Below are 25,086 nucleotides of genomic sequence, written 5' to 3'. Positions count from 1 at the left end.
GCTATTTTTTTGGGTGTATCACTGTATTTCATCCGTTTAATGAGAATACTTGACCAAAATAATAGGGTGCAAAATTAGTGAAATGTTAATACAATGAAAAATAAAAATGACCTTGTCCAAAGATATTTTATTTAAAACCTTAACAGTCAACTAGAGCATTGATTCTGATGGTGTTCATTCCAAATAAACTAATATCTTGGTTTGTGCACTCGTGCACACCCCACTGGCCAGTGCCAGAAACATATTTTCACACTATTCTTTGTATTGCTTGCAGAGTGTGCATTATTTAAATAGAAGTAGGTACATGGTAGGTAGGTGTATGCTCAAAGCTCAAACAAAAATGATTAATTAAGGAAACAACTAATATTTACCTGAAATTTATAAAGATTGTAGGTAGCCTGGACAGAAGATACAGGGAAGAAACTAACAAAATGCCTAAGTGTGCAGAAACAGGCAGAAAACAAGAAATCAAGAGCTATATCTGCCTCAGGAAGACTAAGTGGGGTGTGCTGATGATTGGGCATTTAAGATGTCTAAAGTTACAGAATAGAAAATAGTGTGTGCACCTTGAAACCAATAAAGTGCAAAAGCAATAAAACGGTGTACCATAATCTGAGAAAACAAACACATGTAGAATTAACCTCTTAAAATGTGACTAAAGATGTTTTACAATGTTATCCAGCCAGTATTTCTCAATGTCTCCGTGTCAACACATTTCATTTACACATCCCATCTCAAACTAAAGTCCAAGTTTCAAAATATTATTTGTTGAAAACCCATTGCGTGTTAATAGGATAACAGTTTGGGGTGGGGCAAAAGAAGACTTCCCTTCACATCTTTACAGATCTCTTGAAAATATAATAGCCACGTTCTGAGCCCTTCTGACCCACATTTCAACTATAACAAAGAATTTCAGTGCACCAAGCATGTCTCAACAGGGGACCCCCGAGACAGCCAGCACAGTAACACTAGCTTAGCAACAGCATTTAATGAAAACATTACAACAACAGCATTTCAACATCCTAATCTCAACAAAATGTAGGGTGGCATTGACCAAAACAACATTAGCATACTATCAGGCCTTAAAGTGGGACAAAGGACCCTACCCTGCTGTGAGAATTCATCAGGATATTACAAACAAAAATAACTCCTTATGAGGGGCACACTTCAAACAGGCAACTACAAAATAAGAGCTTGACAAACAGAGTAAGGAGACAAATGTCTACATTTGCAACTTGGGTTACACACCTGTACAATTCCATAAGGAGAGTGGGATGACACCACAGGTCTCAAAGTACTCTACGAGCCTGCCAATGACGGGCAGCTGAAAGGTCTAGGCTGCTTGTTGTTCCGAACTAGACATACAGAGCATACGGTTTAGATTATATTTTGAAGACTTTGTGCTGTTACAAGCGCTCAGATTGTGTGCTTATGTTCCAAAATGCTTTGGTAACTTCGGAAAGCTTCTGAAATGCAAACTGATGCCAGTCTGAGCTTGAAAGAGCTAGACACAAAGAGACACAGAACACACACAGGACACAGCGCTCGTTTAAAAACATTCTCTCAGTAACTCTATTTCTGTATTAATGTACAACCGTTGAAAATTACAGTTTTTTTTTTCTTTTTCCATTTTTTAAATGAGCCTACTCTATTAACAGCCATTTCTCAAAAAAAACTGAACAATGTGCAGAAAAAATAAAAGGACAGAAAAGTGGTGGAGAGAATAGATGAGGAAGATTAGAATGTGCCTAGTTGTCCTGCCCTCGGTATGTATCAATCTCTGTGTATGAGTGTGTCCAACCCTTCCATTGTGTGTGCGTGCGTGTGTGCGTGCATGTATGAGTGTGCACGAGTGCAAGTATGTATCTGCATGTGTCTGTACATGCATGAGTGGGCCTGTGGTAGTTTTCCTGTCAGAGGATCATTATAATTTTTTTTGGCGTGGGGGTGGGGTGGGGTGGGGTGGGGTGGGGTGGTGGACTAATGCGCTCGTGCCATTCGGAGACCCAGGGCTCCACACTCCAGCAGAGCAAGAGGAAAGCAAGGAAGAGGGGGAAGAGAGGGATGCAGCAAAGAAGAGAGATGAATGAAAGCATGAAGAAGCTTCTGGGGCTGATCGGAACCACAGAATCAAACACTCAGGTGTCATGGAAATCCTTGAGCAGCGTGCGTCTCCTCTGCTCAGCGATGTGCATCTGATTCTCCAGATCCTGAGAGAGAGAGACAGACAGATAAAGAGAGCGCTGCTGTCAGTGCAAAGGTATGGAACAACACCTGTTATTTTTTCACTTCACAAAACTGATGACCGCCTGGGCATCAAAACCAGCAATTTAAAGAGCTGGTTGACAGGCAAAGCCATGTCCATACCAGCCTGATGCTACAAGCCATACATTTGCTTGGAGTGGAAGATGTAATGTGGCTGGCAGCACAGGAAGTAGCTCTCTAACACTGACTGAGGTACAGACCCTATTTATCTACAGTTTCTTGTCAATATCAGACAAGTACCACAGGGATTGATAAACAAATTAGTTCTGAAGGAGGGGAGTGCCCCCTACATTATTTGCATAGTGTACAGCAGCCAGCACAAATTATGATGAAAATAATGCAAAGTCATGTGACACCCTGGGAGCTTTAGCATATACCACATTTCCAAAAGTATGTGGACACCTGAACATCACACCCATATGTACTTTTTGTACATGTCATTCCAGAACCATGGGCATTAATATAGAGCTGGACCCCCCTTTGCTGCTGTAACAACCTCCACCCTTCTGGGGAGGCTTTCCAGTAGATTTTGTAACATGGCTGTGGGGATTCGCTTCCATTCAGCCACAAGAGCATTAGTGAGGTTGGGCACTTCTGTTGGGCATTAGGCCTGGCTCACAGTCGGCATTCCACTTCATCCCAAAAGTCTTTGATGGGGTAGAGGTCAGGGCTCTGTGCAGGTCAGTCAAGTTCTTCCTCACCAAACTCAGCAAACAATTTCTTTATGAATTTTGCTTTGTGCACGGGGCATTGTCATGCTGAAACAAACTGTTGCCACAAGGTTGTAAGCGCACAACTCTCTAGAATGTCACTGTATGCTGTTAAGATTTCCCTTCAATGGAACTAAGGGACCTAGCCCATACCATGAAAAACAGCCCCAAACCATTATTCCTCCTCCACTAAATTTTACAGTTGCCACTATTCGGGCCTGCACAGTTGGCACTATGGATTCCGCCAGATTCAAACCCAGATTCATCCATCAGACTGCCAAATAATGAAGCGTGATTCATCACTCCGGAGTATGCGTTTCCACTGCTCCAGAGTCCAATGGCGACATGCTTTACACCACTCCAGGCGATGCATGGTATTGCACATGATTGATCTTAGGCTTGTGTACGGCTGCTCACCCATGGAAACCCATTTAATGAAGCTCTCGACGAACAGTTCTTCTGCTGATGCTGTTTCTAGAGGTAGTCTGGAGCACTGTAGCGAGTGTTGCAACCGAGGACAGATGATTTTTACGCTATACATGCTTCAGCACTTGGCGGTCACATACAGTGAGCTTGTGTGGCCGGCCGCTTCGTAGCTGAGCTGTTGTTGCTCCAATACGTTTCCTCTTCACAATAACAGCACTTACAGTTGACTGGGGCAGCTCTAGCAGGGCAGAAATTTGACAAACTGACTTGCTGGAAAGGAGGTATCCTATGACAGTGTCACGTTGAAAGTCTTCAGTACGACCCATTCTGCTGCCAATGTTTGACTATTGCATGGCTTTATGCTTGATTTTATTCATCCGTGAGCAATGGGTGTGGCCGAAATAGCCAAAACCACCAATTGGAAGGGGAGTCCACATACTTTGGGAAATGTAGTGTATGTTCTCACTAACGCAGGAACCCTGCACATGTGCGTTACTCTCCCTCACCCCTCTGTCGTTGGCGTTCAGCTCTCCTTCTCCAACGCCCCTCTCGTAGCTGTCTGCCCTTTCCACCTTCCAGGACAGGTTCTCTATTTCCGCCTCCAACTGCGCCTGCTGGTACTCAAACTGGGAAGAGAGGGTGAGGGAGAGAGAGAGAGACAGAGAGAGTGTAAGAGACATAGAGAGAGAGAGAGAGAGAGAGAGAGACAGAGAGAGTGTGTGAGAGAGAGACAGAAAGACAGAGTGTGAGAGAGACAGAGAGAGACAGAGAAAGACAGAGAGTGAGATAGACAAAGAAAGAGTGAGAGAGAGAGAGAGAGGGTGGGGAAGAAAATTGGACAGGAGAACATAAGCTGCTTCTGAGTGGTGATGAACATGTCACACCGCACGCTACTGTTCTACATTTGTCTTGTTCCCATAACCCACAAAGTTGCCTGCTCACAACCCTAAGACATTCACAAAACAAACACATCTTACCAGTTTCTTGCGGGGCCCAGACTCCATATAGTAGGCGTAGGGATAGGTGTACTGCAGCGTGTAACGACACTGTGGACAGAAAAGGGAGGAGTTCTCTCTACAGTCTGAACACTTCGATTCATGTGCTTCTCTGAGCATTTTTACCACGTGTATAAATTACATTCGTTCAGCAAAGGCCATTATGCAGGAGCCAACCTTACAAAGCCAGTAGGTCAGTGCGTACAATCAAGGACACCAGCAACTTGAGAAAAGACTAGTAACACTTACCATCAATGCCAGCGCAACAAAACGTGACAGCATCAACTACCTATCAACCAGAGTAAACTATCCTGTTAACATATGGCATCAGTATGAAAATGAAATAAGTGTTAGTAGTAAAAAGTTCTACGCTCCTGTTTATGAGATTTGGATAAGTCCTTTAAAAAATTAGAATTAGGATCATCGAGCATGGATGTACCCATTTGGTGTGTGTGTGCGTGTATGTGTGTGTGTGTGTGTGTGTGTGCGAACGGTGGAAACACATGCCCTTGATGCCCAATACCTTGGCCAGCAGCTTGGCAGCATTCTGCATGTACTGCCAGTCAATCCAGGTGCCCAGGTTGTTCATCACTCTCTCCTGGATCTTTTCCTGAATCCGCTGGTAAGTCTGGGCCTCCAGCTGCAGGCTCTTATTGTGGTTCTCCCACTGCAGACAGAGAGACAGGCAGTCACCACCTGGCACTGAGACGGACACAGATACTGCATACCCTGGCAGACACTCAGCGCACTATACTCCAGACTGGGCCGTTCCACACAATTTCACCGCCCACTCACACCTCTCAAGTGGCAGAGGCATTTTAGGGAGTCATTTGCACGTTAGCACTTCAGTCCTCATCCTTTTAAAGAGGAAGCTATTCTGTGCATGTGTGTGTCTCTTAAGCACTCCTCCTCCTCGCTCCTCCTCACCCTCTCGAAGTAGAAGAGGTATTTCTTGAGTGCCTCCCTGGCCTGGGCCTGTTGACTCTGGTTAACAATGTCAGGGTTCTCCTTGTAGCGGCTGCACTCATAGTACTCGCTGCCATGGGTCTTCCAATCTCCTAGGCACATCCAGCAGAAATCTGCAGGTAATCACACACACACGCACAAAGAGAGATGTTGTGAAACTGGAGATAAGAAACTCGATGCCCATGCTTACTTTCAATGGAACTGAGCCAAACCATGCTAACATGATCTAGTCTAGCTGATTAAAATGCTTTTTAAAACATAAATGAATGAAAATGCAAACTGGGTTTTTGAGAACAGTAAAGGTAGCCGCTCACCATGCTTGCACTTGGAGCATTGCTGAAAACAGACAGAAAAGACAGGTCAGGGGAGGTCGAACTTCACATCTGCACTGAACCCCTCCGACTCTACCGCTCGTGCAACAGGGCCTCAGCGCCGTGCTTCTCGCTCCTTATTCAGGAACGCTAGTGCTAATCTCGTGGTCATCCATCATTAGCATTCCCGTCATGCAGAGTAGCTGGCAGCGATTAAGAGCGCGGATGTGTCGCCCCCCCGGGGAGATGCTGTGACTACAGCCTCCCAGATCACGGCCCATCTGTGACCGACTGCGCCTGTGACATTTCTGCAGGTCTAAAATGGCAGGCAGCAAACCACCCCTGCAGCACCAGGCAAGGTTCTCTAGCTGTGCAGCACATACTGGCTCCTCCTTTCCTGGTTTTCACATGGTGTGACATACTGTGCTTTAAATCATCTCTCACCTGTATTGTAAAGATTTGTTCATTTTATGACGCTAGCATTTGCTCAAAATCCAAAATATATAAACTTTTGGTACTCTGTGCTGTATATAGCCTTGATGAAGACAGCACACTGAATTTAACATGTTCACTGATGTTATCCATTAATTTGGTGCTGGTAGAAAACTAAGGGGGAAGCAAGCACATTAGAACCAATGACGAGAGTTGAGGATGATCTCAATAAGGTCCAAAAATAAGACAACTGGCAAGACAATCTTCTGATACAGAATTACATTTACAGTTCTATGAAATTAAGGCAAGAATATTTTACGGGAGGTACCATCAGAGTGAAACCTGCATTGGGTTCTGTAACTGATCAGGATCTCTCCAGCAATGCTTATACTAAAACCATATAATTCTGAGTTTTGCTCAGCACATAAAAGTAATAGCAGCTGTAGTAAAAGCACAAGAGATGGGTAACAAGAATCCATACAATAAAGAGAAGAATTCTGAGGATAATTGAGTTACAGGACTGAAGAACATCTTCAGCCTGAGGGTTACAAATTTTGCTGGAATTTGAAGTGGAAGCAGACTAAGATTCTTCAAGACTAGCCCACAGAAAGAGATTGAATGAAGACTGAATCTCATTCAGGAAAAAAGAATGCAACAAATACGAATGATTCTGTCACAGAAAGGGATGCTGCTGGTCTGAAGATGACTCACCATGTGGTTGCAGCCTCCATTCTTCTCAATGCAGATATTGCACTTAGGACACTGAAAATAGAGAGCAGGAGAATCACTACCACTGTCTGCACATTTGTGCATGTGTGTGCGCGTGTGGGTGTAAAGGGTGTGTGCGCATGTGTGTAAAATGTGTGTGCGCGCGTGAGTGTGTGTAAAATGTGTGTGTGGGTGTGTGTGTGTAAAATGTGTGTGCACATGTACGCGTGAGCATGCTTTTGTGCGTGCGTGCGTTAATTTTTGTGCGTTAATGTGTACATCCACCCATCTCTCACATCTTTAGTGTGCGCGCTGATGTAGTTGGCCGTCTCAGAATCATCAGCACATTTGGTCAGCCACTTCCGTATGGTTCCGCAGTCTGTAGGAGCATGGTACATCTGCCGACACTTGAAACTAAGAGACGGATAAAGAGAGAAGGCACCCATAGTAAGCACCCTGTTACAGTAAATTCATTTTTATGAAGACAAGCAGAAGCATATAGGGCAGTGTGCAGAACTTCAACATGTAGCCTAGTCAATTTGCATTTGTGCACGCACATATGTGTTGTATGTGTTGTGCTATGTGTGTGTCATGTCGTTATGCGTTTGTATGTATTACATATATATGCACTTTGTGCATGTACGGGTTTGTGTGTTAAGTATGTGTATGTGCACGTGTGTCATGCAAGTATGTTACATACAGTATGTGTTACATGTGTTATGTACACGTACTAAAAGCATGCATTTGTTTGTGTATATTCGTTTTTTTGGGTAGTGTGCGTGTGTCTGCGCATGCATACGCGTGTGTGTACACATCTTAACTCCCTCACCAGAAGACCTCGCTGCAGCGGCTACACTGCACTCTGCGTGCTCGGGGCTCCTGCACCTGAATGACGATAGGACAGTCTGCCCCAGGACACAGCTGCAGCTGGAAGTGACTCTGAGATGGAGAAAGGACCACACACGGCACATTCACTTCCATTCTGCGGAAAGAATACTAAATACAGGCGTCACCAGTGACATCACTCCCTGCTGCAGAGCAGTGATGACATCACTCTGTGCAAGAACCCAACCCAAATAAAACGAGAACAGAGAACAGCGGTGCACATCCATCCGAATCAATGTTTCCCATGCAATGCAGGGAATAAACCAGACCATAAAAAATGTATTGGGTATTAAATATGGATTTAGATCAGGGTCAACATATATCCAGGCACTTTTATCTTAAATCCCAATCACAAAGATTCACAGCTGGTATTCATAAAATGAGAAAGTATACTCATAAACGAGGTATCAAAGATGTGTTTTCTGGAAAAGAGAGGTGACCGGAAGGGTTCCAAAGAATTTAAGTATGCATAAAGATTCAGCGCATCTTAGCTGGGTTCTGGCCTGCAATCTCTCCGTAGAGTGGTCCTGAAGAAACCCAGACTCTGCTTCCACTTCAAATTCCAGGCATTAATAACTCTTTGTGTGAAGTACTTCAATTTCGCTACTCGTAACTCCTTTCAGAATTATTCTCCAAGATATGGAACTTATATAAAAACACGCCCTGATATTTCTACTCTCATTTTCTCATCATGGACACAATTCTCAAAATTGCTGCTGCATCCATAGACCGGTTGCATCGCACAAGTTTGCGGGTGCGAAGTTCAAATTCTTATGGCTAAGATCATTACATTCCTAACACGCTAAGAAAAATGCTCGCTGACTGTTAGGGTGAGGAAAGATGGGAGAGATTATAGGGCTGTGATGTTTACAAAAACTATGAGTCAAGAAGCTACGAAAGTTTAAAAGTGCATATTTATGTACAATGACTTCTGACACCGACTTAACTTCATAAATAAACTTCACCTCAAATAAATCACCCCAGAAATAAACATCAGAGAAGGCAGGCACAGACCTCCACATAGTCTCTGAAGAGGTAGCGTCTGTATTTCTCCTTCAGCTCCTCGCTAGGAAGCAACGGGAGCACAAAGTCCTCTGGCATCTGGAGGGAACAGTCCTGAGCCATACACGAGATGCCTGCACAAAACACGCATATAACCACGTCACACAGATCACACCGCGCATATGGATTCACTAGATTCATACAATGTCCTCCTGTCCAGGAAGGACTGAAACCTTCCTGAAGGTGAAGGGTGGCTCTACTCCTCTAGCTACTTGATGTTCATATAATATTAGGTATTTCCATTAGTTTGTCCAACCCCTGTATATAAGTCTTAGCAGTGGTAGAACTGCTTTTAAGCTCACTTCAGTGTCACACTGGTTTAGGCTATAACAATGATCAGTGACATTCATAACCAATTTAATTATTCCATACAAATAAAAATAATTTCACATGGTAAGGCACATGGTAATTCGTAAGCTCAAGCGTGACATTCTAAAAAGCAAGTATGCGTAATCATTACCATTTTCCTGACACAGTATAAATGCAAGACCGAAGTAACTACAATCGTACAAAATTGTATTTACAAAAATAAAAAGGTAATATTGTTCAAATAAAAGCAATTGCTAAATATACAAGTTTAACACTTGCAACTGTAAATTCATTTTTATAGTTGGACATCATCTCTCGAGATATTACACATAAATTAGCTTTGTCAGTCTAAATTCTGCACAATAGTTTTACCTTTCATCTGTTTTCTAAAAGAGGTCAAGAATTTGACCAATATAACAAGAGATATGCATTTGCACACTCCAAATGACATGCAAGTTGTGTAACCCTCTATCTTCAGTCAGACAGCTTGACCCCCAGCAAAGCCCACAGAACTCACCCACTCCTACCCCATCCTTAACGAGCACTGTGCAGTGCTGTTCCCAGCACGACTTGCAGAAGGAGTGCTGACAGGGTAGGGAGAGCAAGGCGTCCTTTCTCACCAGCTGCAGACACACCCCACACTGCAGGGACTGAGGGGACGCCTGGGAGAAGAAACGCGGTTCAGACACACCCAGCTCGCACACACATGGACGCACTCAGTCCTGACGCACCGACGCCCAGCTGTGTTACTCACTGTCACGGATCTGCAGGAGCTGGGCTGGACCTGGGCCTCACAAAGAAGCTGAGAGGAATTGGACTTGTACCTGAAACACAAACTAGAGCAGTCAGCTTCCGTCTATGTAGCTGCTGTGCACGCATGTGTGTGTGGATGCACGTTTGTGGGTGTATGCGTGTCTGATTACCTGTCCAGTATAACAGACACCTGCCAGTGAAAATGGACCAGGATCAATTTTGCAACGGCAGGCAGAACCTAGAAAGAGGGGAGAAAGCAGGAAACGTGAAACACAATACAGCCACCTTCCCACAATCCTAGCAGGGATCGCAGTGAGAATTGCAGCATTGAGCAGAACACAGCAAACGGCCACACACAGGAGGTGAACAATACAAGCTCTGTACAGTTAAGCACAATTTGTGATTTTAGATAAATGGAGTCCATTCTTCACTTTTCTCAAAGTTATGTTCCACCATTCACTGTGCCACTCTGCCCCCGTCAGTTCCACACCCCCTGCCATCTTTCACACCCATCCCTACCTTTAGAGCAGTGGCCACACTGTTCACCTCTTCTGTCAGAACTCTCTGGCTCTCCCTGTAGGAGAGACAGGTGAACTGGTACTCCTCTGGATCAAAAGAATCAGCCCCCTGCTGTTCCACGTCACTGGCCACGCCCTCATAGTAGTCCGCAATATCACCCTGGTCCTCCTCCTCTCCCCCTTCGTCCTCTTCCTCCTCGGAGTTGGGGCCGAAGTCATCCTCGTTGCTGTCAGAGGCCTGGCTGTTCATGTCCACGGACATTCCCTGGACCCCACTTTCACTGAGACCCTCCACCGATCTGCAATCAGCACTCCGTAAACTACAACTCCCAATAGCCTCTGCTCAGCAGCAGCGGAAAAAGCAGAAGAAGTCACACTGCCAGTCACTCATGAGGTACTCTTGAGGTGGATAGACTGAGAGGATATAAATGCCTGCTGGGGAAAGAAAGAAGGGAGGAAGGTACAGAAAAAACACAATGGGGGTTGGGGGAGGGGGGTGTGATGAGGAAGGGGGAACAGAAATGGGAGGAGAATAAGACAAAATTAAAAATAACAACAACTGTCACAATCATAAAATCTAAATATATCAATGACATTTTACACATGTAGGGGTGCCAGTCATTTGTGAGCAAAGTTATCATATTCGAGCTAAGGGCCCAACACCAGGTGTCCAATACATGGGACTGAGGTAGTACAAATGAAATTACATTCATGCAACATTCAGGATAGGATACAATGCTAAAAAGCAAATAAACCTGAAACACAAAAGTAAAACCAGGAAAAGTGTACTACTAAATGCATTGTTACAAAAGATATACACCAGTCAAACAAGTAGATAAAACCAAAGGACTCTGAAACACTGAAGATCTTATTAAAAACAACGTTCAAACACGAGTGACATGATAATTAGTCATTCGACTGGTAAATGCGAAAACGGTGGGTGGATAGATAAACTTAGTACACACTCAGCATGCCTACAATCACACATAAGTCATTTACGTAACGTTTTTAATGCTTAACAGATGTATCATCAGAGTCATACAAGGCATGACAGCAGCCGCATGAGTGACAATGGGAAGATTAGCTATCAAATCCAACTAGGTAATAATAGATTCCCAAAATAATGCAATCCCGTACCTCAGAACCGGGGTTCAGTTTGGCCACTAGTTTAACGAAGTAACGTTACGATAAAAAGGTTGTGACTTCGACGGATGTAACCTGGAAGCCAGAACACTACAGAGAGAAAATGTGCCCAGCTAGTATAACACAGGCCTGGGCCAGTGGGTGCCATCGACCCACGACTCCCTGCCTCGCATTCCGTTCGCAGCTAAAAATAACCGCTTGGGCATGGTAACATAAGGTATTACCGTTGTTGGGCGATAACGGGCCAACTCCACAGAAGTACCGTTAGCTAGCTAACGTTAACGCGAATTGTTACCCAACTAGTTAGCTAGCAACAGCCCAGAACACAGAGACGGCTTATGCCTACTACGAAGAGTCGGTCTGTTTGTGTTAGCTAGTTCGCTAACGCAGTCAATGCATCACCGTATCAATACAACTCCACCGCTAGCAATGAATAGGAGACACCGATCTTCCTAGCGTGAAGCTACAAGAAATCAAAAAGCCAGCTGCGATATTTCGTATTTATTTCACTCCTAATGAAAGACAACATCGCAAATATAGCAGGCTTTTGTTCAACCATCCATCGTCTCGCCGCTACGATCCGTAACCTCTGCCCCCGACATAGCAAACGCCTCTCACTCCGGCCCAGGGATGCACATGTAAACAAGGCCCTACGAGGCTGACAACGACCTCAGCACGCCTCGTCCGAGGCGTCTCCCTTCCCAGCCCGACAGTCCGTCTTCACTTACCTCTGGGGCTGTGCTCAGCCGCCTTGCAGTGCGCGACCGGGAAACTCAGAATCAGTTCGGTTCGGCTTACCGAATCGAAGCCAGAAGGAAGACAGGAACTACGGGGGGATTCGTATGAGACGTCATTTCCGTCTCCGATTGAGGCGGATTTTTCAGTTTCGTCCTCTGTACTTGCTGCACTAAAGGGCTGACCCTGGATCAGTTTATCCAATCTTAATGGCAACCAGTGAAGTAACAGGATTAAACGGATTCAGGGTAAACTGTTGCGAATAGAACCTGTGCGCACACATTTTCAGAAAACTTTTTTTATATTTTTGGTTGGCTAGAACTTACTTTACAGTGTTGAATGAGTATTGTTCGATAATTTAAACCACCATGCCATGTCCCATGTCATGTTTCAAACCGTCAAGCAGCTTTCACCATCACAAATGATACCCTTTTAATCCCACAAGGTCGTATTTCAGCGAAGCACTGTTCAGGCTATGTAGGCACAGCCCAAACAACCTACACATTTGCAGGATACACTGTATGTTTCTGGAAAAAATCAACAAGTATGGGTAAACTAGCATTGGTAAATACTGAGACTCGTTATATGCCAAAGAATTTGGAGTAGGCTATAGTGTCATCCTGGCCTAATTATCGAGGCTTTCTCGATCTATCGAATCAAAACCCCGTTTAATTAAGTAATAATAAATATTATTATTAGTATACTTAAAATTTGTATTCCTTTATTATTAATAATAATAGGCTACATTTTTTTCTCAAGAATTCTGATCAATTTTCACATTTTTTAAACATACAATTATAGCTCATTCAATGTATCAGGCTATTCAGCCTTTTTTACTCACCTGCCACCAAGCAGGTGCTTTTTAGTGTTCCTATAGTATTCAGAGATATCAGAATAATGTATTTTCTTATTACTGACCTTGGACTTGGTCATAACTTTAAAATATTGCAATTGGAGCAATATCCCTGGGCAGGAACTTACTAATTGTTTAGTTTGGTTTAAATTACTGTTTTGCATTGTTGGGCATGTTCCAGTTAAATTCAGTTTTGTTATATTGTTGTAGCCTATGTATGTTTTGACACAGATCTTTTGGTATTTTATTTTCTGGCAGCCATGTCTCCATTGAAAAATGTATTTTTATCTCAAGGGACTTCCTGGGTCAGTGCAAGATAAGAAAAATTAAGGACTTCTTTGTGAACATCTAGCTCATCCAGATACAGTCAATTCATTTCTCAAAAGCTGCCTAAAATGATTGTGTGTATCTACTTTCACTTGAAGGTTGTATGGCTGGAATATTTGTGTTGCCCGATTGTGGCTCTACTGATGCCCTTTGTTCAGATAAAAAAAGTTGTGACCTCCTCTATAATCTCCTCTTTCTCTCTTTTGTAATTTTCTCCTTTCCTCCTTTGACAGCCTGAAAGAGAAACAATTTTTTTGGGGCAGCAATGAGTTGCCCAACTGCATCTACAAATCATAATTTAATGTCCCAAATAATGTCTGCTGTTCGGGGCAGCAGTGTGGAGTGATAAAGAACTACCCTGAACTATCTCATATCTCATACTGCTGAACCCTGAATACCAGCTCCTCCCCTCAGACAGACACTTCAAGATCCCCCAATGCAAACTGAATAGGTATAAGCACTCCTTTGTTCCCCTGTCTATTAAAGCTCTGAATAGTAACCTAGGAGGTAAGGTTAGGAGCTAGGAGGTCCGCTGCATTGTGCAATTTGTGTATTATGTATATAACGTATGTATGTGCTGGATGTACTGTAGGTACCTGTCTTAAATGTACGTATAATGAGCAATGTGCAATTGTGCTGTCCTATTGTGTGTTATTATGTATACTGTCTTCGTACAGCAAGCATCAGATGTGTCTGGAACAAATTTTCTTCGGGACAATAAAGTATATATCTGATCTTATCTTATGTTATCGTACAGTATATGCTAATGATAATGAGATATGCAAGGATTTTACTTACATTTTTTTTTTTTTTAAAAGTGGTATTATTCTGCTGTGTGAAAAACCTAGGTTTCTGTACCATTTTGGTATGTAGTTGTTGCAGTATAATATATGGTACATGTATAAGCAGACATGGTAATGTAGTTTATTTGGGAAAAGTGACAGGATTAAATGTGTGGTTTTAAATGATAATCTGTTGAATGCAATGCAAAGTGTGGACATGTGGCTGACAATGTGGCTGTGATTATTTTCTAAATGTTTAATTGGTTTATGTTAACATTTTACACCTTTTAAAGTCAGATGCGAAATACATTTCTGTGTGCTGCAGACAAAGTACAGTACATCTACCTCCATGTATACCAATATATTACAGTAAAATCTTGACTGTGATAAGCTAGGTAACAGGGCGCTTAGAACAGAAACATAAAATGAGAAAATAGGAACATTAGTTTGATCAACCACAGTGTTGTGAAAGACACTTTCATGTACACCCAAGCATCTGCCAAAGTCATATTCCTTAAAGGTAGAGTATATCTGAAATCACACTGACTGGCTCTGGCCAAAGGTGTATATTCTAACACAATAACATCTTGATTCAGGAGAAGAATTCAACCACACAGAAAAAGAAAACTTGGAAAAAATGTGTGTTTGCGTTTACTACAGTTACATTATTGTTGCCCTGCAGCCAATACACCAAACTCCAAGCCTACAACAAATGCAGTCCATTCTTGGGATTCCAATGCCATTTTTTAATAAAAATCCTTAACAAATATATTTTAAATGGATACAAAAACAATCTCCTTATTTTTCTGAAGAAGAGTGACGGGTAGGTAAATTGTAGGGGTGGGAAGGTGAGTGAAGGGGAGCAGTGCGAAGGGCAGGTGAGTGAAAACACAGGTATACTGGTGCTTCAAAAGAGTACTTTTAACAGAACTCCTGATGTCACTGTACATTAAATTGTGAAACTGGCATACAGTGAGTCTATAGGCGCACGTTCTTGTGTGTTTTTCATATTTTCTCAAAGGGGAAGAGATGTTTCTGCTGGCCCTTTTTCTCCCGTTTGGTTGTTGGTTTGGTTTCCCGCTCTTGGTCGTCCTGTCGGTTCTGGGGCCATGAGTTTGCCAGGGTCACGGCAGTGGTGTCCACCCCCTCGTTGTCCTCCTCACCGGAGGACAGTCCTCGCTCTTCGTCCTTGGACAGTGACTGCTCTGGCCTCTGCCTCCCATAGCGACGCTGCAGTCGTTCCCGGATCAGAAGCCCTTTTACCAGCAGAGTCCAGTGGTCCAGAGCCCTCTTCTCCCGCTTCTGCAACACACACATAACTGTGTCACACTTTCACACCCAGGGCTGCATCTGGGGGGGGAGGCATTTCTCCCCCCCCCCCCCCCGAAACTTTGCAAATAACTAGCCCTGCATGAAAAAATATGTTCATGCACATGCCCTTACATATGAGTCGCTTGTTTAACGTCGGAGTATACATGTGAATTTTAATAATGCCGTCTGCTTTATATTCATTCAATAAGCAAACTTATCTCGATCGTGGTCAATACGCTTTTGTTGTACAATGGTCTTTGGTCATGACAAATTTAATCTATATTCCCATTCTACAGAAAACATATGGTTTAATCGATTCAATGAAATAATTAATGGTCATTTCTTTGATAGGCCCTACTAATGTTATTTTCTGAAATACAAAGATTGCTGGGAAATATGTCTGTGTATGCTGTTGCCAAAAGTCAAGTGTTTATTTGTCACAACAGTTAGCTAGTTCTGGCGGTCAAATTGTGAGGTCAACTAGCTAGCTGAGGATGAGAGAAAAGATGAGACCTAGCTACAACTAAGAATATTAGTTCACATTAAAAGGTTAGTTTTAGACCCAGGTCCGCTGAGCTACTCACCACAAATGATATGATAAATTGGGGGGGCTCGAGCTCTCCCAACTCGTGCACCCACAGTTCACTCTGTTTGCCGTTAGCTTTGTTAGCCAAATAACATTGATAATGAACAACGGCTGTGTAAATATTATGATCAATAAATAACACACTAGTCAAATGTCAGACCAACATCTGCGTTTATAGAACGCAGTGTACTTTTTTTCCCACCGTTTTGGCTCTTCTTATCTGTTTATGAAATGCAGAATCCGACATTAACACAACCTCTGAGTCTGATATTACCCTCTTTACCACAAGCACATAGTTGGACATGTGCATAAAATTAAACAAAAAAGATTGAGTCAATGATCTTGAGTTAACGTAGGCCTGTAAACTGTATGGCACACATTGTGTCTTGAAAAGAAGTTGCCCCCCCCCCCCCCAAAATCTCTGCCTGCCCTTCCAATCACAGCAGTCTAGATCCCCTACATACTGTACACTCCTAGCAGGCTTTTGTTCAACACTACACTACACAACAGAAATTACACACATTCATGTTAAGTTAGAGCACTAGGTAAACATACCGTATACACCCCTAGATCACTGTGTCATCCTCACACCCATGCACGTACATCCATAGCACAACTCACACTCATACGTGTGCATCCAGAACACAGTCACGCACAGATGTATACCCAGAGCACTGCATCAAATCCATACACACCCATACATGTACATCTGTACATACTTGGATAGCACTGCGTAAGTGTCTCGCTCTCTTTTACATCCATGCAAGCGTGCACACACATACACATGGCAGCACACACACCTCTCTCTCTTTCTTCTGGAGGATGTCTTGTTCATTCTCCCAAGCAGCTTGCAGCACCTCCTGATACTCTTCACATACAACATAGCCATCAGTGCTGGAAAACAAACAAATCAACAGTAAGTACACACACACAAACACATACACAATAAGACCACTGCAGAGATGCTTAGAGGTTTTCCTTATTGGGGCTTCAAGCTTGTCCCCACAATTTCTATCTGCAGCAATATGTGTCTGTTACAATAACACCAAGACACCTGCAGTTCATGGTCACTGCAGCTAAGAGTGGAAAAGGTGCCATTCACAGTCCAAGAGCACAAGGCTGGAGGTAGAAAGATTTGGAGCAATGTCCCTGGGGAAAGCAGGTGGGACCATATTTTCTGTGGGGATAGAGTGACCATGAAGCCATTTTGGTTCAGATAATGTCCTTACTGAGGAGTGAGAATGGCACAGTGATGGGAGGGATGGGGGGAAATGGCTGCCTAGGCAACTCCATTTCACAAAAGCTTGTCAGGTGACGGGATAAAAAAAGGAAGAGCCACACTTTTGTAGAGCTGTCAGCTGCCTTGACTCCAGAGACATCCTGCTATCAGTAAACCTTGGCTTGAAAGCAGACAAAAATAGGAGGCACAGACAGGAGAGAGAAGAACAGATTAAGACCTGATTAAGAAGGCAAATTGGCCTAGCTTCCACATATAGCTTCCCCTATTTTAGTTGTACAAGGAAATGGAAGGTGTTATTGTAGAGATACAATTAGTTTGTGCATGTTTGTCTTATTTCCACTAATTTCAGTAGCAAGACCCTATAAATTTCTGAACTGTGTGTGCGTGTGTGTCTGTGTGTGTGTGTGTGCTTTGTATAGGCAAGCTTACACAGGGTGGGAGAAGCCACAGTGGAAGTCAAATCCTGTGACAGCAGACGCACAGTCGATGTCCAGCTTGCGGGCGACTCTGTGCAGGTTGGGCAGGCGCAAATGAGCGCAGCCCACAGGCAACATGCATGGCCGAAACAGGTAAACATTCCCATAATCATTACGAGGCACCTGGAACACAATCAAATGTCAAACAAGGTGTACTTACACAAACACACCTCATATTTAATATAAGCAACCTGCTGTAGTCCAGCAACACACTTATGCACACACAAGCAGCACAAAAAATAAACAGCACATCTATCTCACACACACACATTCAGAACAATGATATAAAACTGTCAGATAATGAGGGTTAGGGGGGTAAGATACCTTGCCATCCACTGCTACTGGGGGCTGGTACGGTTCGGTTTGCCAGTGACCAAACAGCGGAAGGTCATCTTTGTCCTTCTGTTCTGTTCCCTGCCTTGCTTTCCTCGCCCGATTGGAGAACCCCTTCACCATCTGAGAGAAAGGGGCGAGAGACACACTGATAGTATTCCCCACCCAAAATGGACCCATCACAAGCACACCCCTGCCTGCCAACAGCATTGACCTACATTTAGCCATCTGCCTCAGGAGTCCCCTGGTGAGCACGTTGTAAATCCCCTCAGTGGGCGAATAAGCTATACCTGAACTCATCCGTGTCACATCTTCCCTAAAGGCTGACTGTTTACAGACAGTCTGCTGGCCCCACCTATCGGTTACCATAGAATGTTTTAAATTAAAAAAAACACCGCCTATTTATGTGTCTGTAATCTTACATTTTGTAATGTCAGTTGAATCAACCATAATTCCTTTTGAGTATGGCCAATTGAAGATAAATTGAAGGTAAAATAATAACATCACAAGCAATGTGACGTAGCAGCTGTTCTGTCTGCCTATGGCCCTTCTGACTAACTGAAAGCCCTTTGCCACTGTACAGCTGGCACCACTGCACCAGGCTATGGCCCTTTGCCACTATACAGCTGGCACCAATGCACCAGGCTATGGCCCTTTGCCACTATACAGCTGGCGCCAGGCTAGCTTGTTTAGTGCAGGTTCTGGATGGCATTCCCGTTCTATATTACTGAAGAGAAGAAGACAGGAACACCTGTGTATATCATCATCACTCATCTCTTAAGAAAACTACAGAACTGAACAGCCAGCTAAGCCAAATCCACCTACTTGATGTGGGTACATATAAGCATACAGTGACATCATCAGATACAGTGACAGACAGACAGATGACGGCACCTTGTATGGCTCCTCCCCCAGACGCACAGTCCTTGCCTCCTTCAGCCAAGTGTCTCTGGAGTGCAGGGTGTGAATACAGTCCCTTCAGAAAGAGATATGGTCACACACATCTGTAGTCCCTTTAGATGGAAACCAGATGCAGGCACACGCACTCGCACTCACACACACACACGCTCAGGCTCAGGCTCACACTCGCACACACACTCGCACTCAGGCTATTACCTGGAGTAGACTGCCTCGCCCCTGCAGTACCCCAGGATGGCTGCTGTAGGGGGATATATAGCCTCGTACTTCAGTAGGTGTCTCTTCAGGGCATACAGGGGGTGGTTCTTAAAGTCAGAGATCGCTGTGGGCAGCGGTTTATCCAGAAGCTTTGCCTGAAGCTGTAACAGTGAGTACACATGTATAAATGCATGTGTGGGGACTGTATTTCCTTCTCTACATATGTGTTAATGACTGAGTCAGTGAATGTGAGAGCAGTGATATTTTGTGTGTGCATGTGTTGGTGCTCGAGTGCTCAGGGGAGTGCATGAATGAATCCAAAGAATATGCGTATAAGTATGTATGCACAAAGGACCCGGTGTGAAAGATTGTATGTCTCACCTCTTGGTCCTCCTGGCGCTCTCTCTGAGAAGCAGGGCAGCGAAACGGACAAAGAGTCTCCTCCCACCACTCTGGCTCCACCCGGCGCTTCCTGGATGATGTCATCCAAGTGGGGTCATACCTGGAGCTCAGGTCTTTCAGGTACCCATCCCCATCCACAGCCAGCACATAGCTCATCGGCTGGGTGGCTTGCCTGGTGCACTGCTGGTACTGCCCCACACCTGTCTGCTGGACATCCAGACACACCCAACGCCCTACCCGCTCCAGATATACCTCCAGCCACTCATCAGTCCCCTTGCCTTTCTTAGTTTGGCTCCTCCCCACCTCTTCACCTTCTTCCTCCTCGTCCCCCTCACTGCTTGTTTCCTTCTTGCTCCGTTGTCTCTGAGGAGCCACGCCCTTGCCCCTCCCCTTTCTGCCCTGCCTTCTGCAGTCCGTCTCTGCTGAGTCTTCACTCTCCGCTTCGCTAGAGACCCGGAATTCGTCCTCTTCACTGGACCCCTCCCCCTCACTGCTGTCCTCTTTGTAGGACACTTTAGAGGCCACGCTCCGCCGCTGGGAGTTTTTGGGTCGTCCCCCCGCCCCAGGCTTCTCTTTTTCAGCCGTGTTTCTGCGCTGCCTCTTCCCCCCCGGCCCAGCCCCACCTGCACTGGACCCCCCCGGCCTCTTCACCCCAGGAGAGTGCTTGGGCTGCGAGGGGCTCTTCTCCGGGGGGCTGCAGGAGGTCTTGGCCTTGTTCTAAATCAAAATGGAGAGTCATTCACAGGCAGACACATATACTATCCTACTACTTCATTTCTACTGTATTTGAGTGAATAAGGGAAAAGTACTCTTCAATGAAAAGTATGGAAAAAATAATTAATTCAAGCAGGCAAACCCCTTCAGTGTGAAGAGCCTGTTTGAACTCTTGATGTGCACGGTAACTGGAGGGGGGGGGGGGGGGGGGGCACACCTTGGCAGAAACAGGCTTCAGAGGAATAGGATGAAGTGACAGCACCAGGCGACAGAACAGCTGCAGCGATCGCAGAATAACCAGGAACACCTACAGGAAGACCAGGCCACATCACACCACATTACTGTGTGAAACCGACCCACACACATCTAAATAAATAAAACATGTTATACAATTTACATATTACTAAATTTAATACAAAAATGTACGTGTCCACAAATAAAATGGTAAAAAATCCACATTATTTAAAATGTAACTAAATTAAGTCTCCTATACCGTAAAAATCACCAATGCCCATAATGTCGAGCAATTAATTCCCCAAGAAGCTTGAAATTTTTTAGAGCATAAAATTGAACTCAAATTATTGCATCCAGAAAGGAAACGTTAAGTTAGTACAATTAACACAGCATTTGATTTGATTTTAAAAGGCAGTTTTTATATACACACCCTCTCTTACCAACAGTAGAAAGATCAATAAAATACAATAATATCAAATCAAGAATATATTCCCCTTTAAGGAAAGAAAGAAAATTATAGTCACCTATTACTTTTTTCTCTACTAGTTAGTTCTATATCTTAGTGCACTTAGCTGAGAGGGCAGTTTATGTACACAGTTGCTATACTATACAGGCATGTCCTGCGGTAGCTTTTGTGAATCCTATGCACAACTGTATGGACACATTAGGGGTGCAAAAGGTCAGTATAATGTATAATATTTTGGAAATCATAAATGTGCATGAATGGTTTACAAAATCAGCAAGACTGAGTTTATAATTCTTGAGTACATTACAGTGACCAATTACACATACAGTTCCATTGAAAACATGAAAAATGAAAAGAAAAATAAGGGAGAGAAAATGGTTTAGAAGCGCTTACATGGGTCATTTCCTCATGATTTCGAGCAGAGAGGCTTTCAAAGCTCCTCTCCAATATGGCATGTGGACTGTCCTGCTGGTCCTGAGGCAGGTCAGGGGTAAGTGTAAATGTTGCCTGAAACCTGGTGGCAAATAGTGACAAAAATTATGGTAAGCAAACAGTAGACATGATCAATAACATACAGCAGCCATGACAGTGAAATTATTCATTTGGAATAGCCAAACATTTGGCTTAACCATACATGCCATGTCAAATGAAATGAGTGTATAGTCATCTGTTTCTTACCACTTAAGTAGCCCACAAAGAAAAGAGGCATCAGCCTGGTCTGGGGTCACCGCGGTGAAGTGAACCGGCACCACGGACAGGCCGATTGCCAGCAGGTCTGGTTCGCTGCACAGCTGGTTCCGGAAGATTCCATTGGCCACCAGACACAAGAGGTGGACCTGAGAAACAAATACACTGTGAAACACCGCTAACCATCCGATGACAAGAAAGATCACAGTGCAAGCAGTGTATGTGCCGCACCGTCTTCTCCACAAGTTACTCATTTGAATATAAGGCTGAATTAACCACCTATGACAAGTCACCTGTTCATTGAGGGTGCTAGGGTCTGGTGCTCTGCCAGTTTTGCTGTCTGTAGGGGGTGTCATCTTTCAGACACTTTCTCATTAGCCTTTCTCATTAGCATGTTGTTTACTCAAATTTGCCTGTAGATGGCACTGTATAATACATCATAGTATCATTTTACATTGATCATGATACAAAATATAGATCAAAATTGGTTTAAAAATTAGTTTTGTTTTATCACAGTTATCCGGGTGAAAAATTGATGCATAAAGATAAAGCAGAGTAAAGCTGAAATGGTCAAGACGGCAGGGTTACCTTGTGTGTGTCCACAATTACTTCTTTGTTAAAACGGTTCATCATACGCCGCAGGTAGGTTTCAAACTCTGCTTCCCTCTTCTCCCTGAAAATCACAAATGTCTTTCATGATTGCCATGGTGAAAACAGCTTCTCTCACAATGTCACTGACAAGTTCACAAAATCTCTCCCTATAACTTATTCAAACAATTACATATTACATACAAGACAACTGGATAGTAATTACATACAAAAATTATAATAAAATGTCTAGGTGAAAGGTGACAGTGTTTGCCAGTGGAAAGCAATGGTGGTTTATAGTTATAGTCCACCATAGGTCTTTGTTATTGGATGGGAACTTGAATAATTATGTTCACTCTTGTTGTTAAACAACTGTTGACGGGCATTTCATAAAACCTATAGTAAGGCGGCTCTAATGGGCACAATTTGTCAAACTTAATCCTGATCATTCAGAAAAGCAACAGCACAATGTTTTCATTTAACAACTTATGACAGTGTCAAAATGTGCATATCGTTAAGCACAGACAGTATACAGGAAACACAGCAGACATTTGTGGCCATAGAGACTTGCACTGATTGCATTTGATATACAACCAATTTATAGAACTGGATCATTTAAATTAATATTCTACTAAGGCAATTCAGGTTATGTGCCCCGCTCAAGGATACAATAGCAGCATTACAGATGGGAGTCAAATCTACAACCTTTGAGCTAAAAGCCAAGTTACCAAACAGTTATATTAACCTGCCAACCACCAGTCCCAGGCCTGGAGATAATCCAAACCAGGATATTATTCTATTCAAACACCTTTATATTTGGACAGGAAACAGCCTCATCAACTGCATCGTATGCAATTCAATAGCAAAGTGAAATAAAACAGAGGACTGAGGCTCATCTGTGCCTTAATGCCCCCCAGCCCCACCATTGCTTACCTCCTCTGTCTCTTGCGAGCGTTATCAAGGGTTTCAATCTCAATCTCCACGGGCTGAGAGGGCAAAACTGGCAACAACTCTTGTGCGCATGATGGTTCTATCAGTTCTGAGAAGAGAGATCAGTGTCACAAAGATATAATGGCATAGACACAAGCATATTATAAAGATATAATGGCATAGACACACTCAAACATAGACACAAGCACCATATTCTTTTACAAGCACACATATACAAAAAGTTTAAGACGAAGTGTGTAAAGTCATACCTTCTACATCTTCCCACTCTTCATCCTCACTCTCTTCTTCCTCTTCCTTTTCCACCTTCATCAATTTTTCTGCTCTCTCCATGAAATGATTGGGAATGCCATTGTCATGGCTTGCTGTGACTGGTTCCTCATGATCCTGGAAGTATCTGCTGGTGTGCTGCCCTGTTTTACCAACTGGTTTTGAGTTACGAGGTTTAGGTTTGACCTTTCTTAGAACAGCTTCCTCTGAAACATCTTCTGCCTTGTCTCCATTCTCTGGAGAAAGACGAAAAAAAGATGTTCCAGTAAACATCACCCCTGTCCTGCTGTGATTCAATTCAATTGATAATACTAACAAAAGTATCATAAACACCATGTTTCAACTCCCCCCTCCCCCCTCCCCCCTCCCCCCCAATATAAGGCTGTTTTTATTTTGAAGGCTAAGTGAGTTTTTAGACTTTCCTGCCACCTGTTGTGATCTAGGCTACATCTTTTGCATGACCTCCTGTTGTGGTAAGACCAAAAACTCATGATGCTTCTTCAAGAGCAGGTTCTCTTATACCACTCATCTAAAAGCCAGTAGTATAGACCTACAAAGATTTGACAAATTCCCCCTGTAACATGCACTATGGCCAAAGTACAATATATCTTTTTTAAAGCACCAGCAGCATTCAGATAAAAGCACAATTTTTGCAAATACTTTTTGCCACATCTCTAAAGTTTGTCATGTCTGTGCAAGGTGAATAAGGGCTGAATAAAGAACAATGTAGTAACTAGTTTTCACCCGACTAATCAAGTATGATTTAATTAACGTGACAAACGTAAGTAAAAAAACAGATTAATAGATGCATCTGAAAAGTTTGTTGTTACACATTTGGTTCCAGTACAGCAGCCAAGCATAGCACCTGCAACCACAGAAACAAATTGGCAGCGAAAGTCGCAGCGTTTCGGGGACATTCTTCGCTGATGTATAGGCCTAGTGCATCATAAACACATGCTGATCAGAGACCAAAGATACAGTACCTGATTTTACTTTGCGTTTTATATTGCCCCTTGCGGTTTGTTTCAGCTTCTTTGTATTCGTTGCAGCCGCACCATCTGCAGACCTTTTCTTCTTGACCATGTTGACTGGAAACTACCCGACAAGAATTCAAAGTAGAAAAAAAACAGTAAAAGTGCTATATAGAGCGTATAGTTTCCAAACGACACCCCCCACATGGGCACGAGTTACAATTGTTGGCACACTGGCTATGGTTATTTAACTTCGCTGATTCTTTCATAACACGACAGGTCGCTTCCAGTCAGAGACCATTCCGAAATTGCGTCATTTCCATTTCCTGTGACTGATACGTAAGGCGCCGTCCGTGCAGAAACAAAAAAATTGTGTACGGAAGAAACAGAAAACGAATGAGCACACCAATGGCCATCTTTAAATAACTGTTCGCTCGCATCACGTCGGTCAATGAGATTTGTCATTTCATGTCACTATATTTAAATATTTTACAGGACGTAAAAAATAATAATCAGTGATATTTATCTAGCGTTCTGAAAATTAGTCATGATCACAAAGTATAA

The 25,086-nt window shown here is 43.4% G+C and overlaps 2 protein-coding genes across 6 annotated transcripts; both read right to left on the bottom strand.

Moving 5' to 3' along the window:
- Positions 1 to 107: 107 nt before the first annotated feature.
- Positions 108 to 12,366, bottom strand: arih2 (ariadne homolog 2 (Drosophila)). Of its 4 annotated transcripts, none has more exons than XM_035383589.1 (15): positions 12,212 to 12,366; positions 10,342 to 10,772; positions 9,993 to 10,060; positions 9,824 to 9,893; positions 9,587 to 9,731; positions 8,713 to 8,834; positions 7,643 to 7,752; positions 7,110 to 7,227; positions 6,817 to 6,867; positions 5,677 to 5,698; positions 5,324 to 5,475; positions 4,920 to 5,063; positions 4,379 to 4,447; positions 3,908 to 4,027; positions 108 to 2,210 (listed from the first exon to the last, which is right to left on the bottom strand). In XM_035383589.1, the coding sequence occupies exons 2-15, from the start codon at positions 10,600 to 10,602 to the stop codon at positions 2,139 to 2,141; spliced, it is 1,524 nt and encodes a 507-aa protein (XP_035239480.1). In that variant the 5' UTR covers positions 10,603 to 10,772; positions 12,212 to 12,366; the 3' UTR covers positions 108 to 2,138. The 4 variants fall into 4 exon arrangements, with proteins under 4 accessions (XP_035239480.1, XP_035239478.1, XP_035239481.1 ...); XM_035383587.1 differs by having other exon boundaries at positions 10,342 to 10,775; positions 12,212 to 12,361; XM_035383590.1 differs by lacking the exon at positions 12,212 to 12,366 and adding an exon at positions 11,478 to 12,078 and having other exon boundaries at positions 10,342 to 10,775.
- A 2,050-nt stretch (positions 12,367 to 14,416) lies between these two features.
- Positions 14,417 to 24,853, bottom strand: xpc (xeroderma pigmentosum, complementation group C). 2 transcript variants are annotated; one of them, XM_035383583.1, is made up of 14 exons: positions 24,535 to 24,853; positions 23,533 to 23,787; positions 23,267 to 23,372; positions 22,334 to 22,418; positions 21,737 to 21,894; positions 21,452 to 21,572; positions 20,576 to 20,665; positions 19,624 to 20,361; positions 19,243 to 19,403; positions 19,021 to 19,102; positions 18,118 to 18,249; positions 17,747 to 17,916; positions 16,878 to 16,971; positions 14,417 to 15,482 (listed from the first exon to the last, which is right to left on the bottom strand). In XM_035383583.1, the coding sequence occupies exons 1-14, from the start codon at positions 24,632 to 24,634 to the stop codon at positions 15,186 to 15,188; spliced, it is 2,589 nt and encodes an 862-aa protein (XP_035239474.1). In that variant the 5' UTR covers positions 24,635 to 24,853; the 3' UTR covers positions 14,417 to 15,185. The 2 variants fall into 2 exon arrangements, with proteins under 2 accessions (XP_035239474.1, XP_035239475.1); XM_035383584.1 differs by lacking the exon at positions 14,417 to 15,482 and adding an exon at positions 17,419 to 17,477.
- Positions 24,854 to 25,086: the final 233 nt, after the last annotated feature.

The sequence above is a fragment of the Anguilla anguilla genome, chromosome 11 (assembly GCF_013347855.1).
Source record: "Anguilla anguilla isolate fAngAng1 chromosome 11, fAngAng1.pri, whole genome shotgun sequence".
Classification (NCBI taxonomy): domain Eukaryota; kingdom Metazoa; phylum Chordata; class Actinopteri; order Anguilliformes; family Anguillidae; genus Anguilla; species Anguilla anguilla.
Note: the sequence above shows the minus strand (reverse complement) of the source record. Positions and strands in the feature narration are given on the sequence as shown.